General features: G+C 42.6%; 3 protein-coding genes across 3 annotated transcripts; all 3 read left to right on the forward strand.

Moving 5' to 3' along the window:
* Nucleotides 1-2929: 2929 nt before the first annotated feature.
* On the forward strand, nucleotides 2930-6006 carry LOC118227950 (tripartite motif-containing protein 16-like). Its single transcript, XM_035419091.1, has 4 exons — nucleotides 2930-3007; nucleotides 3702-3912; nucleotides 4056-4106; nucleotides 4850-6006. The coding sequence occupies exons 1-4, from the start codon at nucleotides 2930-2932 to the stop codon at nucleotides 5374-5376; spliced, it is 867 nt and encodes a 288-aa protein (XP_035274982.1). The 3' UTR covers nucleotides 5377-6006.
* Nucleotides 6007-7238: 1232 nt separating this feature from the next.
* On the forward strand, nucleotides 7239-10989 carry LOC118223936. Its single transcript, XM_035411036.1, has 3 exons — nucleotides 7239-7311; nucleotides 8297-8470; nucleotides 9979-10989. Exons 2-3 carry the CDS (start codon nucleotides 8298-8300, stop codon nucleotides 10427-10429), a joined length of 624 nt encoding a protein of 207 aa, XP_035266927.1. The 5' UTR covers nucleotides 7239-7311; nucleotide 8297; the 3' UTR covers nucleotides 10430-10989.
* A 1744-nt stretch (nucleotides 10990-12733) lies between these two features.
* LOC118209060 (E3 ubiquitin/ISG15 ligase TRIM25-like) lies at nucleotides 12734-14320 on the forward strand. The gene is made up of 2 exons (XM_035384191.1): nucleotides 12734-13532; nucleotides 13965-14320. The coding sequence occupies exons 1-2, from the start codon at nucleotides 12942-12944 to the stop codon at nucleotides 14136-14138; spliced, it is 765 nt and encodes a 254-aa protein (XP_035240082.1). The 5' UTR covers nucleotides 12734-12941; the 3' UTR covers nucleotides 14139-14320.
* Nucleotides 14321-17600: the final 3280 nt, after the last annotated feature.

Consider the following 17600-nt stretch of genomic DNA (forward strand, 5'->3'; position numbering starts at 1 on the left):
GAAAAAGAAACAACCTCGCGTGTTCAGACTTTCAGTCCCGCCCTCGCAGTAAGTGAATCTACCAATCAGAGGCTAATCACCAGTGAGCAGAGCTCACGCTATCTGGCCATTGGCCAATCCTGAACTGCTGAAAGGAGAACTGACTATCAAAACGGTAGTATGATGTGATGTCACTGGAAAGGTTGATCAGCTGGCACAATGAGATTGTCTATTTAAAAAAAAAAAAAAAAAAAACATCGGGTCTGTCTATGACAATACAATGTAGCCTATCACATCGCACATTTCCACCAGACAGAAAACACCGAGCGGCTCTGAAATCTGACACGCAGGAAAAATTGGCGTGTTTTAAGTAGAAACAGCAAAATAAGATTTAAAAAAATTAGATTCTTCTAGGAGTCTGATCCGGAATGCATTGCACACAGTCCAACACACCGCGTCGTTAAAATGTAATAGTACAATATCGGATTGCCGGAGATTAGTTTTGACCTATGATTTAGTTACATTCATGAACGGAACTGTAGTCTGCTTACGTTATCCATATGTAAATGATGAGAGGGCTTATATCGGTGAAGAATTCGATCTGAAGGTGGGACAATGATTTTGGCCTTGGGCAAATGACACTATATTGCAGATTTGAATACATGCATGTACGCCTATTTTGGTTACTCTGAGTGTGTTGCTACACGATAGGCACTTGCCCTAGCCTATTATGGAAAACAAATACAGAACAGGACAATTATATTATGGTTTATTTACATGGAAATCAATTTTAATGCACTAAGTAGCATATACGCATAGAACCAACTGACGAATGGAAATGGAAAGTATGGGCTCTGTAAGGGATATTATAGCGAGGTGATGAGACCCTGAACAATTTGGTTTGAGATTCTTTATAAGGAAGTTAAGCAAATAAATTCCAGCAAACTAAATTCCAGAATCTGTGGTCACATTTTCTTTAAGTTGCAAGAACGTGAAACCGATTGAGAATGTTTGAAGCATTACGAGAAATTGAGAAATTCAAAATGCAATATAGAAAAGCGTCAAAATGCCGATTTTTAAAAAATGAACTATTCTACATTTAAGTAGCTGGAGATCACGTTGAATTCGAATCAGGTTTATATCTTGCAGTTCCCTATGTTCTTTCCTCCCCTTTAGTTGCGCTGGCGCGGTAGGCTATCACGAACATACCGATTCCTCAGTGCGGAAAATGTTCATTCATGCAATAGAAATTTACGGTTTCTGCCGATAGAAAGAAAATCACAAAAACCAGCCGAGACTGTAGCCTTTCATGTCTGTACTTGACAGCACGCGAGAAAACCCCATTATGGAATAGCAGAATGTTCATGCTCATTTGTCATTTTTTTTTTCTTTTCAAGTTTTTGCATGTCAAAATATGTAATGACAAATATGAGATATACTGTAAAATATGCACATGTGGAGTGCTGTGTAGTGGTTAGCAAACCCACTGGAGGGCGCTGTCGTTGCAACCGTGAGGGGGATAGGTAAGTATACAGCTGTTTATATGGAAAGCATAACATACATTCTGTAAGTTCCTCAGGACAAGAGTGTCAGCAAAATACAGAAGAAGGAAAAAAACATTATTTGTACTCCTAAAAATAGCTGATGTTGTACCCCTAAAAATATTTGTAATACAGCTAGCTGGGTTTCATTGGGAGGACAGAGGCAAAGCATGAGTTGGATCGACGGATTCAAACCTGCAACCCCAGGCTCTGCCCTCACTTCCTCCCCTTCTGGCCTCACGTTGCACTGTGAGCCTTCACATGAACAAAAGTGGGCGGAGCTTCAACATGCTGCAAGTCACTTAGGGGTTTGAACCAATCATTGTGCTTTTCAGCTGCCGACAGCCAATAGCCATCATCTGATACAATGTTGATGAAAGCTTCACCCATTGCCACACCTTCACTGTTCCTTCAGTTTTGTCAGAGGTTTTTGATCCTTTAGTGCGTTCATTTATAAAATACATTTTACTTTACTACACAATTTCAACATACCAATCAATAAAGCAAAACACCAGATAAAATATGTTTTTTTAGGCAGGAGATGGTAAATGGACTGCATTTATATAGCACTTTTATCCAAAGCGCTTTACAATTGATGCCTCTCATTCGCCAGAGCAGTTAGGGGTTAGGTGTTAGGTGTCTTGCTCAAGGACACTTCGACACGCCCAGGGCGGGGTTTGAACCGGCAACCCTCCGACTGCCAGACAATCGGTCTTACCTCCCGAGCTATGTCGCCTCTAGATAAATACGTATAATAGCAGAAGGGTGTGATATGAATCTGAGGTTTCTACTGATTGCAGCTGTGAAAAGATTACACTTCTGCAGGGATGATAAAAAACAGTCTGACTGAACCTCATCCAGACAAATTCCTGTGCAGTGATGCTGATCAGGATGATGTCATGGAGCAGCTCTGCACAAGTGGTGTGGCCCAGCATCTAGACCAGGGAACCATGGCAACAGCATCAGCACCAGCACACTCACACCTGTGCACAGACACACAGACACACGCATGGAAATGCAATGTAACAATCCATAGGAACACTGCAGCCTCCAACCGGTCTGTCGCCATGGCGCCGTGTTCCTGTTACTACAGTGTGTGTGTGCGTGCGTATGTGAGTGTGTGTATGCATGTGTGTGTGGACGGAGTGTAGCACAGTGGGTAAGGAACTGGGCTTGTAACTGAAAGGTCGCAGGTTCAATTCCCGGGTAAGGACACTGCCGTTGTACACTTGAGCAAGGTACTTAACCAGAATTGCTTCAGTATATATCCAGCTGTATAAATGGATACAATGTAAAATGCTATGTAAAAGTTGTGTAAGTCGCTCTGGATAAGAGCGTCTGCTAAATGCCTGTAATGAAATGTATAATGTGTGTGTGTGTGTGTGTTTGTGCGTGTGCAACCATTAAACATGAATTTGAAGGGGACCACCAACAACTTCACTTTGGATTTCAATCAGTTCACACAGTTCAGAAGCTCTATCTATAAGGCCAGTACACTTCTACACGCTGACCTCAGGTGTTATTGTATTTCATGCATAATTACTGTGTGCTTGAATCAAAATAACATTATTATTTGACCAGGGGGGACAATTTAATAGGGATACATTCCAACAGACTTACCTGATATAGGTCTTTCAATTAGGTTTTTTTTGTGATTAGTTTTAAACACGATGGAAGCATTTGATAAATATGAACACAATATACAATAAGAAGGGACAACAATTTATCCACAGAAGCAACTGAACAGAACACAAAAAAAATTCCAGTAGAGAATCCAAGAGAGAGAGAAGGAGCTGCAGGATTTGAGACAGGCTGTGCAGTCACTCAAGGTGGGTACTGACCAGAGGAGAAGACAACAGCTGGCTGCTGGAAGAGCCATTTCAGGGCTCAGTTAGGACTCTCCTCCAGTCAGCCAGTAAGGATCTCAGTGTTGGGTCACTTTCCAGCCCTGTGGGGCTCAATCCCACTGAGCCACACTGTGGAGAACTGGGACGACTGGAGCAGCAGATTGCTGAGCTGAGGAGGAGAGATGCTGGGCTGGAGCAGCTTTCACACACAGAGGACCACATCCAGTTCCTCCTGGTAACATCACTGGCTCTGACTGTCTGCACTATGTACATTGTACATACAATGTGAGGGGTGTTCCTCATTTAGAAAGATCTGCTCCTTGCATCGGCACAGGAATCTGTATTCAGACTGTTACCTGTCTGTCTGTTTGTCTCTCTGCAGAGCTGGCAGTCTTTCTGTGTCCCTTCTGGACCTGAAGACCTTCCCAGCATCACTGTCAGTCCACACGTCTCTTTTGAGGCTCTGAGGAAATCTGTCTCTGAACTGAAAGAGCGACTGGAGGATTTCTGGAGGAAGGTGGAACTGGTCAAAATTTCTGAATTAGGTTGTTAAAAAGTTGATGATTGTCAGTTTCTCAGAAAAATATTTGAAATCCATGTGTCGACATCTTCATCCTCAGCATCAAATTTGTCTATTTCTCCCTGTATATATATATTTTTGTTCTTTTCTCTCACTCTGTCCCTGCAGTGAAACAAGTCCATGCTGTAGAGTCCAAGACCAGAAAGAATTTCCTACAGTGTGAGTGCTCGCTCTGAAACTCTCATCTGAGACACACTAACATACACACACTCGCGCCCACGTAAACACACACACACACACACACACACACACACCAGTCTGCTTGCCATTCTACATCTTGCAGGCGGGTAAATCCAAGTTTTATTTGAGGAAAATATGTCCTGGGATTTTCCAGAGCCATTAAGCAGAAAATTCAAAATTAAGCGTGTGACTGCCTGGATGGCAATATGCACACGTATATATTTTTAGCACTTTTTTAGGACTTTAGATTGCAGCTGGATTCAAACCAGCAATGTCACAGAGTGCAATGAGCTCATGTATAGTCCTCTACGAGCTACACCCCAAGTAACGCACCCTGTAAAGTGCACATATTTAGAATTTTCTGCAATGAATTTCCTGCCAAAGCTCTACTGCCATGGCCAGGATAAAAAAAACAGGGCCGTCAGACTGATCTTAGTGTCCTGATGGATGGTGGGTTTATGGGAAACTGCAAACCACCACTGCAGATTTGGTCATTAAAGATACTGGAACTGTGACAACTGAAAACAGTAGCAGTAACTTAGCAGGCAGGCCAGTGTTAATTACTGAGAGCCAAAAACTACTGCCTGAGCTTATTTCATTATTTATTTAAACACATACACACACACCAGCCTCTCTCTATAAGAAATAAGAATATACTGTACCATAGGTAGACTTTAGATAGACCTGTCCTCATATTAAATCTTTACCTTCTCCTCCATCAGATTCCTGTCACCTCACACTGGACCCCAACACAGCACACAGAGACCTCCCTCTGTCTGAGGGGAACAGAGAGGTGACCTATATACAAAGGAGCTGGTCATATCCTGATCATCCAGAGAGATTTGACTACTGGGCCCAAGTGCTGTGCAGAGAGGGTCTGTCTGGACGCTGTTACTGGGAGGCTGAGTGGAATGGGCTTGGGGTTTATATAGCAGTGTCATATAAAGAGATCAGCAGGAAAGGAGAGGGTTATGACTGTGTTCTGGGATGTAATAACAAGTCCTGGAGATTGCGCTGTAATGCCACCAGTTGCTCTTTCAGTCACAGTAATGCGAGCATTGAAATCTCTGTTCCCCCCTACTCCAGAATAGGGGTGTACCTGGATCACAGGGCAGGAACTCTGTCCTTCTACAGCATCTCTGACACAATGACCCTCGTGCACAGAGTCCAGACCACATTCACTCAGCCCCTCTATCCTGGGTTTTGGGTTGATTTAGGATCTTCTGTAAAACTGTATGATCTGGGATGAGAGAGAGGGAAGACTGGCTGTAATTAGAGGTAGAGAAAAACACTGCAGTGAGATTGTGTTCATTTTTTGTATGTGTAAAAGGTGTAAGGTGCAATTTTGACTACTCTAACCACCACATTGAATCTTTGTCTCTTCATTCTGGACTATTGTAATTCCACTGGCACGCACTGGTGGAGTCATTAGTATCACAAGCTGTAAATGGCAGCTGGAAAGACAACACAGCAGGCCCACAGCAACCTTCAAGACATGGGACAGCAGTCTCACAACCTCCTTATGGGAAAGAAGAGCCCGTGCATGCGCGTTTTTTTGTGATTTCGGTTTTTTTTTTTCTCTGAAGTTTTGGTTGCCATATTGGCCATTCATTTGTTCTGGAAGATTTCTTTTGTTTTGTGTTTTTGGGTGAATAAAAGGGGGTAAGCCAGCACCTCTTGTTGTGTTTTCTGGTCTGTTCACCACGGGAGCAGAGGCCACCTCCAGCCCTTCCTCACAGCATACACTACATGGCCAAAAGTATGTGGACTCCTGACATCCAACATCTCATCCAAAATTATGGGCATTGATATGGAGTTGGGTCCACCCTTCACGGCTATAGCAGCCTCCACTCTTCCGGGAAGGCTTTATAATAGACGTTAGAACACTGCTGCAGGGATTTGCTTCCATTCAGCCAGAAGAGCATTAGTGAGGCTGGGCACTGATTGGTCGATTAGGCTTGGCTTGCAGTTGCCCTCCCAACTGATCCAAAAGGTGTTGGACCCTTGAGCAAGGTACTTAACCTGCATTGCTACAGTGTATATCCAGCAGTATAAATGACTGGATATATACTGGATATACCCAGTGTTACCCAATAAATGGATGCAATGTAACTGCTATGTAATAAATAAAAAATACGCTCTGAATAAGAGCATCTGCTAAATGCTTATATGTAACATATTCCAAATATATACCTTCAAGTACAAAATTATGCTTCTGAGGCAATCCCAACAATCTTCACAATTTCAATCTTAACTCAGATATTCATGCACATACGACAAGGCATTAGTTTTCTATAGAAAGCAAATTATTTTCCCCCTCCCTAACAACGTTCAAACACAGGTATGAGTTCTTTATTAAATCTTTCAAAGTAACAGCAGTATTTTCTTCCTCTTTCCCATAACTGCTCATTTCAAATTTCACAATTGGTTGTTTTTCTCACTACTGCTACTATTCTTTTTTTTGCTTTTTAAAAATTTAATACAATCCTTATTGGTTCTTCAAATAATGCGATGTTATTTTCTTAAGGTGATGCTCTAGTATAAACCCCATAAGCTTTCCAAACTCTCCAGTACTTTTGATTCTGTAAATTACTTTAGTGCATTTGTTCTTTCTTTGCGCAAATAATAAATAGATCACAGCCACTGGAAATAGCATTCCACAGGCCGTCATCAAATGGTTTCATTTTGAACATAAATCCGATGTAAAATATATGTATTTATTTAAGAACTTCGATGAGCTTGGAGTTTCTCGGTGGCACAATTCATGGTGCTTGGCCGAAGTCGCGTAGTTTCTCAAAGACAAATACAGACTAACGTTACCCTAACAATGTAAATCAAGAAATAATGCGAGTTAGGGATAAAACAACCTTCTCTCGTTCTCCTCCAGTTGTTCAAGTTTTTTAAGTAAAAGGGGAATCCCCTTCCGTGCAACCACCTGCTCCCCTGCAACCATAAAAAGCACTGCTAGCTAACCCCTCAATGTTATTTTCTTCATAGTTTTACGTTTTTTTTGTTGTTGTTTTTTTTCCCCAAAAAAACTGTCCCAGTTCCAACTGCTCAGGGTGTTGTCAAGTCAGGCAAGCCAACTGCACAGGGACCCCCACTCGAACACGCCCCCAGCTATAAAGCCTGCTACCGCCAGCGGTTTTAGGTCCGTCTCAGTCAGCCTGGTGGTCTTGATATTGTGAGTAATACATTGCCTTTTTCACTGCTATAGCAATATGCGTGAATTCATTCAGTTGGTTTCACATTGGTCTATTTTAGTATGAGACAAGACAAATTATATTTTCCTAGCTTGTTGAACTGTGTGGTTATATAGCTGATGGACTACCTAACAATGTTTAATTTTACTTTCATTGGCTAATAAACCCGTTGGCTAATAAACAGACGAACCAGAGCGGTATGCAGGAATTTTCCATAATTTTCGTGAACTGGGCGATGTTGTATTATACGTCTGTTTAAAGGACGCTGTTACTATGGTTGTGGTTAGGGATCTTTTGCATATTAAATTACTTATTAAATATGGCATTCTTACATATTAAATATGGCAGTTGTTACTGTTGGTTACAGCCCTCCAAAACGGAACGCAGCATATCTCAAAGTTTGAAAAATATTCAAAACAATCAACCATCCTCTATTTATATAGCACATTTCATGCACCTTAGTGCAACAAAAGTGCTTCACAATAAATTAAAAGAACAGATAGGGCCTACATTAAGAACATAATTATTAAAAGAAATTCAACAAAATGTAAAAGAGAGTCTTTCATCTGGAAGGTACATCAGGATTGAGGTATGCGTTCAGGGAACAGTTTAAATGCTCACCCGAGCTACGTGACTATGGTTTGGTAATAAGGTATTATAGTAAGGTGTGACACCCTTTTTTACCATCCTGTTACGATCGTGTCAAAATTGACCCGTTTCAAGACTTTACTGTCATTGAAAACTTTCTTTTTTTGGCATGAAACTTAATTACATCCTCAACACTGTGGGTATGAACGATTGGGAAAAATTGACAGAGACCAATTTGATGTTTCTACAAAGTCAGGACAAAGATTCGGATACAATTTGGTCCAGTTGTGTAGAATTGTGATTGATAATATAGCAGAGTGGAAGCCCGGTGAGTTTTCAGCAAGTGACCTATTTATACTGCGCATTATATATGCGCAGTATGTGTCTGTCTGTGTGTGTGGCTTGCTGGTGTACCTTTCGCATCTGCAGCAGGTTGTTCTGGTTTTGCGGCATTGCTGGCAAGAGTGGGCATGTCTTCTGTTCTGCTCACTTCCCCGTGCTGCGGCTTCAGGTGGGACTTCAGGTGGAGCAGGACCACATTCCTCCACTTCAGTGAGCCTGGCCATGAATGCAGAGGGTGGGGCTCCAGGGAGGGGCCATCTTCTCTGTGCTAGAACAGTGCACTGATCAGATTTACGTTTATCTGTAAGGTTTTGCACACACACGGGACCCAGTTATGCGACCCAGTTATACCTGACTACAACAACAAGGAGGAGTGGGTGATCATGATAAGCTTAGAGCATTCACTTATTTTGTAGAAAGTTCTGAACTCAGAATTATGAAGAAAGTTAGATTTTTAAATTATTTTTTATTAAAAATATATTCCTGTAAGTGACTGCGAGTGTATCACTGTTGATGACTGTACAAATTGAACTGTCACATTCTGGCAAGGTGGACCCAATAAAGTTATCATAAGCACACTAATATAGCATGATCTCTTAAAATAAGAAAGTGCACTTGGGTCACTTTTGAACAATTATACACATCAGGAAAATATACTTAGGCTCATTGCTTCTTTGAAACTTTTAGTAGGCCTACACCAATTATTTTCAAGTAGGCTGCAGAAATTATACTAAAATACTTAACTAGTAGAAAAAAAGTCACTAGTTCTGACTGGATGTTTAAGTTACTTCTGAGTTTTGTTAACAAAAAAGTGAGTCAGTTTAGTCCCAAAGTTATCAAAGTCAGAGTCTGCTGACAGCTGGTTAGCAGGCTATATAACCCTGGATGCTGAAGCACTTGGTCTCTTCGTTTTTTAATAAAAAATAAATTAATTAATTAATTAATTAATAAAATTAAAGCTGCTTTAGAACACCCTCGCGTTTACTGACTTCTACACGTCGCTAATTTTATACATCCTTTTTCCATTTAAATAAATTTGTTACTCTTTCAATCTGCGTTTCCTGGAATCGTGTTTCGGCTTTGAGCTGGTCAGTATTTTATTCATTTATTTATTTCTATATTGTACGTTCAGCTTATATTAGTTTCATTTCATGAAAAATTTTGGTTAAATTTGTAATACATGGGTTCAATAAATGAGCTGAAACCTTAAAGTTGTGAATTTGTTCAAGTCACAAGTGGCACACTTTTCAGTATCTTGCCATGGTCAGTCAGTTTGCTAGGCTTGGGAAGCATGTGCTTATAATTTCAGGTGTGGCTATGGGCAGCAGTTGACCCACCATTTTCACCTGCTGTGTCATCAATTAGGTTAACAATGTTTGAACAGTTTATATAAACCCCATTAATGTTTGTTCACACTTCCAGATTTAATGACCATTGCGACCGCCATTGCGTTATTTCAGTCTCAGTTGTGAGTAAAGCGGTTGTCTATAATGCAGTTGCCTGTCTGATGCAGTTACCTGTGTGTGGCCTAAATTTTGCAAACATGCAGATTAAATCTGAAGCAGTTTTGGGGAAATATGGAGAAAAGGCCCAACATGGATGGCTTCACCACATGCAATGAATTAAGAAAGCTGTGGACAGCCAGTAGAGGGCAGAGTAGTGGTGTGTCATTATAAAGTGTAACTCAGGCTTTAACACAGAGACACCTTTACATGCAGGTGTCCTCACTTGGAAGCAGCCATGGGTAATGTAATGACTCATGTGGCCAACGCCTCTGGCGGACCCCTGCGAGTGTACTACAGCACTGACAAGATGACTCTGGAGGAGATCGAGGTCGTCTACGGGACTAAAGCTGGTGGCTCCAAGTCTGAAGGTCTGAGCTTTTCAGCGTCCACCGAAACCAAGATGCAACTGAAACGCGACACCCGCATTCGCTACATACGCATCCCAACCTGGGACTTCGGCAAGATCCTGAGTGAGGGAAACATCTATGTCACCGTGTTCGTGGAGAACCGCTCCTATGATGATGATGACTGCGGGATGATCTCCGAGAACTTCTTCATCCCCAGTGACAGGTCCTTCATCGTCACCGCAAACCACAACATCAAGTTCCAGAAGTATGGAGCAGGCCTTTGGGAGGACGAGGGCGGCTACAGCCACTGGAAATAGCATTCCACAGGCCGTCATCAAATGGTTTCATTTTGAATTTGTTGTTTTCGGTGTTGTGCAGTACATGCCCCTGTGTGATTTTTTGAACTGTGGGAATCACCAACTGTTTTTATTTTCTGTGAGGCCCGTCGCGTTCTCTACCTGTAATTTTGCTGTTTGGCTGAACAGTAAGGGTTTGTAATTGGGAGGAGGTGGGTGGTGTGCGTGTGCAGTGGAGCACTTCACATAGCGGTGTGTGTGTTAACTAGCCTGGTGAAAACCAAAGGTGTGTGTGTTACCTAGCCTGGTGAAAACCAAAGGTGTGTGTGTTACCTAGCCTGGTGAAAACCAAAGGTGTGTGTGTGTTACCTAGCCTAACTGTGTGAAATGATCTATGGCGGTATGTTTTCTACTTAGCTTTTAATGTGAAATGATGTATTACGGTGTGCCTAGTATTTAGCCTATTGTGGGAACGGGTGATGTGTGAAACCCCCCCCTTGTATGCTGTCCTGCCTGTTTCACTAATTTCATAGTGGTTTTAATCATTGTCCAAATATTAAACATTGCAATTTGCTTTGAAACTTGGTCCTTTGATGATTGTGGTGGAGAGCACTGTCTAACACCTTGGTCCAAAATCTCCCATAGGTGTTCAATTGGGTTGAGATCTGGTGACTGCAAAGGCCATAAAATATGATTCACATCATTTTCATACTCTTCAAACCATTGAGTGACCCTTTGTGCCCTGTGGATGAGGGCATTGTCATCTTGGAAGAGACCACTCCCATCAGGATAGAAAAGTTTCATCATAGGATAAACATGATCATGCACAATAACTTTGTATGGATTTTCAATGACCTGTCCCTCTAAGGGGTCAAGTGGACCCACACCATTCCAGGAAAATGCCCCCCACAGCATAACAGAGCCACCGGACCCCCTCACTGTGGGGGTCAAGCATTCAGGCCTGTACCATTCTCTTGGTCTACCCTACAAATGCACTCGCCCACTTGTCAAGAATATGGTGAAGGATGACTCATCTGACCATATCACTTTTTCGTCATCTCTGTAGACCAGTGCCTGTGGTTTTTACACCACTGAACTTTCAAATGTGCATCCGCCTTTGTAACGAGGGGTTTCTGCACTGCAGCCCTACCCTAAAACCCCTCTCTTTGTAGCGGTCGACGGACTGCTCTTACTGACATAAGTCTGATCACATTCTGCATTTAAACTCTCAGTTACCTGAGTGATAATGAACCCTCTTTCAAAGTCACATATATCTTTTCCTCTTGCCATCTTGATCCAGAATCGAGGTGGACTGGGCCTGCCCAGCATTTTTATGCATGCCACAGAGCATGATCGGATGTTAATTGCTGAATTGCATTATGCAGTGCACCTGTACGGCAGCATCTGCATTCGTTATGTTTCTCCACTCATTTATTCAGGGTTTTCTTTAAAATAGTCTCCTAGGGCTGTCTGGGTAGTGTAGAGGTACAAGCACTCGCCTACCACCGCAGATACCCGGGTTCAATCCCCAGCAGCAGTACTTCCAGCTTGGTCAGACGTTCCTACAAACGTCTTGGCAGTGTTCACGGGTGGGATGGGTAAGGGTATGAATCCTGATCGTTGCATTAGCGACTCCTACTGGTTGGTCGGGGTGCCTGTTCAGCAGGGAGGGGATCTGGGGGAGATAGCGTGAATGCGTGTTACGCTCTCCCAGTTAAACTCCTTGCTGTCAGGCGAAAAGAAGTGGCTGGCGACTCCACATGTATCGGAGGAGGCATGTGGTAGCCTATACCCTCCCCAAACTGACAGAGGATAGTGTGATACACACAGGTAATTGGTATAACGACTAAATTGGGGAGAAAATGGGAGATAATGGCAAAAAAAATTGTCTCCTGTCTGTATGCATTGTTCACGTGATAAACTTGCCAGTTCCTGATGACCCTCCGAACACAAACACCTAGTACATACCACTTGGTCAAATTCTATTTTTTCCGACTTCACGAGTAGCCGAGACTGACCGAATGCAGCATCTGTCATGTGATGGTCCTGAAAGGCGATTGGCTGGCAGTGTAACCAATGGTGGGCAAGAGAAAAAATGAATCATATTGCCGCTATTTGTAGCCTTTGCTGTTTGTGGTTTGTCTGTTTATAGAGAACATGTGCGTGATAATAAAATGTGGAGTTTGAGGGTTCCCATTCTCTTTGTATTCTGGCTTAGCAGAAAGCCACAGGTATGAAACAGGTACAACCGGACAGATCACTACTTTCTATATTCTCTGCAGTGCTCACCCTGGCCTCAGTCAAACATAACACCTCCTGCAGCTCCACACAACCAGGATGTCACTCCCCCTCTCTCTGTCACAGTTTCTGAGGAACGAAACTTAACTCTGTTAGTGTGAGCAGTACAATAGCAGAGGCCAGTATCTATGTGGAACTGCTCAGAACCAGGAAGTATCTCCTGCTCTTTCTCACACGGATTCAGATAAACTACACTACATTCTGAACTAAAACTGATGTCCATTTGAGATGTAAAATGGCACAGGCTGCAGGCAATCTGGACCAGGACCATTTGAGCTGTGCGTTCTGTCTGGATCTACTGAAGAATCCAGTGACTATTCCCTGTGGGCACAGTTACTGTATGGGCTGTATTAAGGGCTACTGGGATCAGGATGATAATGCTGGTGTCTACTGCTGTCCTCAGTGCAGAGAAATCTTCACCCCAAGGCCTGTTTTAAGAAAAAACACCATGCTGGCTGAAGTGATGGAGAAACTGAAGAAGACAGGACTCCAAGTTGCTCCTCCTGCTCACTGTTACACTAAACCAGGATATGTGACATGTGATGTCTGCACTGGGAGAAAGCGCAAAGCCATCAAGTCCTGTCTGATGTGTCTGACCTCATACTGTGAAACTCACCTCCAGCCTCACTATAAATTTCCTTCCTTTAAGAAGCATAAACTGGTCAAAGCCACTGGAAACCTGCAGGAGAAGAACTGTACTCGTGATGACAAACTGCTATTGGTTTACTGCTGTACCGATCAGCAGTGTATCTGTTATCTGTGTGTGATGGATGAACACAGCGGCCATGCTACAGTCTCAACTGCAGCAAAAACAACAGTGAAACAGGTAAGAACTAACTGTACCCCCCTGTCATAGTTTTACTGTAATCTGTAATTTGGTGTCATATTGCATGGTTATTTACGGTGCGTTTAAAACGAAGTCCAAAATCAAATTTCCTTGAGGGGTTTTTGTCTATTTAAGCATAATTTAACAGTGATAGACAACTATAATCTCAGTTGCATGTCATACAATTAAGTGCGCTTATGTATTGTGTTTAATGTTAAACAGCTGGCTGCTGGAATAGCCATTTCAGGGCTCAGTCAGGGCTCTCCTCCAGTCAGCCAGTGAGGAGCCCAGTGTTGGGTCACTTTCCAGCCCTGTGGGGCTCAATCCCACTGAGCCACACTGTGGGGAACAGGCTGTCTGGGGTCCCAGTAAGAGCTGAGTGAAAGACCTAATTAAAATGTACGGCCCTCTTTTCTCTGTGTCTCCTAACAGCGCTCTGCACAGGCAGCAGTGGAGCACTCACCGACTAGCGCCCCTGTGATCCTGTTTTTGTGGAACTGTGGACCAAATCACAGAAATGGATATCGCAGATTTTGCACGGGCTCAACTATTACTATCTGTGTATTTCTTTTTTCTTTTCTTCTCTTTTTTTGTTTCCTCAAATAGTTTCCAACACACTTTCTGCGTGCCCTTAAAACTTATTAAAAAGCGTATGTGCTGGGAACATTGCACCAGGGTGGCAGTGTAGTATAATGGGTCAGGAACTGGTCTTATAATGTAAAACTCACAGGTTCGATTCCCGGGTAGGACACTGCTGTTGTCCCTTGAGCAAGGTACTTAAACTGCATTGCTTCAGTGTATATTCAGCTGTATAAATGGATGCAATGTAAACCCAATGTAAAAAAAATAAATACATTTCTGGATAGGAGCGTCTGCTAAATGATCCAACCAACAGGTTACAGTTTTAGCCATAGTATACCCCAAACTGGCATTGTTTTCTAGCCTTAAGATCACCATTTTACTACGCTGCTGAACTCCCAATTAGCCAAAGCTTATAGCATCAGGGTTGTTAGCCTCTTCTAAACCAGGACTGTCACGATAATGAAATTTGGCTTCACCGTTTATTAGAAGTATGACCCAGCTGAAACGGCGTGCGGACTGTGCTGCACCCGGTTAGATTGTTAGTACTGCCCCAAATGCGGTCGATCCTTTATACGGGGGATGCTTTGTCGTCGATCGCTGGTGTTGAGTGACGGCTAAGATGGCGGTGGTTACTGTCACGGCTCTCCTGCTCCGCTTGCCTGGTTTTGTCGGCTGATTCCTGAACAGGAGTCAGGGGGACGGAGCTGGACGAGCTGTCTTCAAATTAGCCACACCTGTGCAGAGTGTGGTGTCCTATTCAACTCTCTGTTTAACTCTCTAACTCGCCATCTAACTCTCCAACTCTCTATTTAACTCTCTTCCATTCTTGCACGACTTTGTTTTCTTGCCTTCCCTCCCAGGCCCTGGGCACTTAGCAGGATTGCTGAGTCAGCTGGATGACTGCGCTGAGTAAAACCCAGAGCCCTCCTAAATCTGGAACGTGGACTGCAGTAAATAGAGCCGTTCCAGGTTTTCCTCAGGGCAGTAATCCAGGTAACTCCGTAATCCTGCTTTGATAAACAGGGCCCAGGTATGTTGGTTTTATTTGAGCTGTCGCATATTCCAACATTTGCCATGATACTTCTTATTCATCCCTTTGCATTCATACACAACTGACAGCCTACGGACCTCCACGCCTCATGTTTTCCCTTCATTTTGTATGTTTTTATTGAATTAAATAAATGAATATTTCCCTCCATAATTTCCCCATGTGGTCTCCCTCTTTTTTGTGGCCTTACAAGCCAGGTTGTGACATTAAAGATTAAATGTATCGTCTAGAGACACATAAAAGTTAGTTTACAAACCAAAATGACTGGTATTCTTGTGTGTGTACTAGTGCATGTGTGTCTGTGGCTGTCTGGCAGTGTGCCTCAATCACCCCTCTTATAGGACTGGCGATATTATTTCTGGTAAATAAAATCATGGCTTTATTTGTCTTGTCTAAAAATAACCACATCAAAAACAGACCAAGTTTATGTAGACCTCGCGCTACAGCAAAGAGTGTTCCTTCCATGCAGCTCACTGCTGCCCTCTGGTGGATACGGGGATAAATGTACCAGTAGATGAGACAAATTGAAACATCCACGGGTGCTTCTGGGACTCCTCCTGAGCCACCGACATATCTGAGTGAGTGTATGACTCATGCAGTCAGGAACATAGTCATGGTCTCTTACAATGAGAACAGAAAGCATTGAAATTGATCTCTCTCTTTCTCTCTTTTTTCTTTTCTGCCTGTGGTTAGTTTTTTGATAGTCTTTCTCTTTATGTTCCTTGTCTATTGTTTTTTTTTATTTTGAAGTATAGTAATTTCTTTAAGTTTGGAAAATGTCCCAATAAAAGGGCTTTTTAAATCTCAAATCTCTCTCTCTCTCTCTCTCTCTCTCCCTCCCTCTCTCCCTCTCTCCCTCTCTCTCTCTCTCTCTCCCTCCCTCCCTCCCTCCCGGAGAGATCCAGGCATATCCTGATCATCCAAAGAGATTTGACTGCGGGCCCCAAGAGCTGGAACAAAGGTGTTGATATAGCAGTCTCGCATTAAGAGATCAGCAGGAACGGAGAGTGTGTAGACTGTGCACTTAGATGTAACAAGTCCTGGAGTTTATTCTGCTCTCCCTCAAGTTACTGTTTCTGGCACAATAACGAGAGCACAAAAATCCCTGTCCCCCCCCTCCTCCAGAATAGGAGTGTACCTAGATCACAGGGCAGGAACTCTGTCCTTCTACAGCATCCAGACCTATCCTGGATTAAATATCGGTGGGAGTATGGGGTTACAGAAGAAATCATAGGACAGATGGACCAACGACAACGTTGCTTTTTCATACGTCAGTGGGCTAATTTGCCTAATCTTCGCAGGACTTTAGACCGCGGTGAAAACACAGACAACAATGGGCTGAAGGAACCTTTTAGTTCCTTGAAAAGTAGTTCCTGGGTACTTTTCCGGGTACTTTTGGTGGAAACGCGGCTTTTGACTGGGCAAGGGGGTAGAGGATGTAGCACAAAGGGTGTGATTAAAAGGTCAATTTAACTGGGTGTGGTGGTAAACAATCAATGTTATCTGCAACTGGCCCACTACAATGTGAGACACCTCAGAAGGGTAAACTGTGGCTCCCATGTTTTCCAACAGACAAATTAACATCATTTGAAATAAATAACCATTCATAAAGCACATCTTCATACAATGATTGTAATCCAAAGTTCTTCACATAGAAAGAACATATACTGGGCAACACATACATATACAGACATAATAGAAAGAAAGAAAGAAATAAATCTAAATAAAATAGGAAAATAATGATAAAATGAACAGGAGTAATAATAAAATACACGGAAATTAGAAACAGACATAATGGAAAACTAATACTAGAACAACCAAATAAACCTTAAAAGAAAAAGGTTTTAAAACTGTGCTTTCATCTTTCTATCAAAGATGCAAATTGATGGTGCATTTTTATTTTCTAAGGGCAAAGTGTTCCAGAGTTAGGGGGCATAAAAGAAAAGGCTGCTTCACAACTCCTCACTAGATTTACTTTTGGAACACAAAGCAGCTGGTATCAGATAATTTCAAATTTTGTATGAAGTCATTGCCCTGCTGCAAGGTCAAGTTCCATACAATGAGTTTTGAGGCATTTGGTTGGATACAGATGCTCCTGTACACTTTAGAATTCATCCTGTTGCTGCTGTCAGCAGTCACATCATCAATGAAGACAAGTGAGCGAGTTCCAGTGGCAGCCATACATGCCCAAACCACAACAATACCTTTATCATGTTTCATAGATGAGGCGGTTGATTTGGATCATGAGCAGTGCATTTCTTCATCCACTTTTCTCTGTTCATCGCTTTGGTACAGGTTAATACTCACCTCATCTGTCCAGAAGACTTTGTTCCAGAACTCTAGTTTTTTACTATTTTAGCAAACTCCAGCCTGGCTGTTCTGTTCTTGAGGCCTACCAGTGGTTTGCATCTTGTAATAAACTCTCCGAGGCTATTCTG

Source organism: Anguilla anguilla, chromosome 1, assembly GCF_013347855.1.
Source record: "Anguilla anguilla isolate fAngAng1 chromosome 1, fAngAng1.pri, whole genome shotgun sequence".
NCBI lineage: Eukaryota > Metazoa > Chordata > Actinopteri > Anguilliformes > Anguillidae > Anguilla > Anguilla anguilla.

Coding starts and splice junctions, on each gene's coding strand:
- LOC118227950 (XM_035419091.1), top strand. CDS start 2,930: ATGAATTTGAAGGGGACCACCAACAACTTCACTTTGGATTTCAATCAG. Junction 3,008..3,701: donor TCAGAAGCTCTATCTATAAG/GCCAGTACACTT, acceptor GCATCGGCACAG/GAATCTGTATTCAGACTGTT. Junction 3,913..4,055: donor GGTCAAAATTTCTGAATTAG/GTTGTTAAAAAG, acceptor CTGTCCCTGCAG/TGAAACAAGTCCATGCTGTA.
- LOC118223936 (XM_035411036.1), top strand. CDS start 8,298: ATGTGTCTGTCTGTGTGTGTGGCTTGCTGGTGTACCTTTCGCATCTGC. Junction 8,471..9,978: donor GACCACATTCCTCCACTTCA/GTGAGCCTGGCC, acceptor CTTTACATGCAG/GTGTCCTCACTTGGAAGCAG.
- LOC118209060 (XM_035384191.1), top strand. CDS start 12,942: ATGGCACAGGCTGCAGGCAATCTGGACCAGGACCATTTGAGCTGTGCG. Junction 13,533..13,964: donor CAAAAACAACAGTGAAACAG/GTAAGAACTAAC, acceptor GTCTCCTAACAG/CGCTCTGCACAGGCAGCAGT.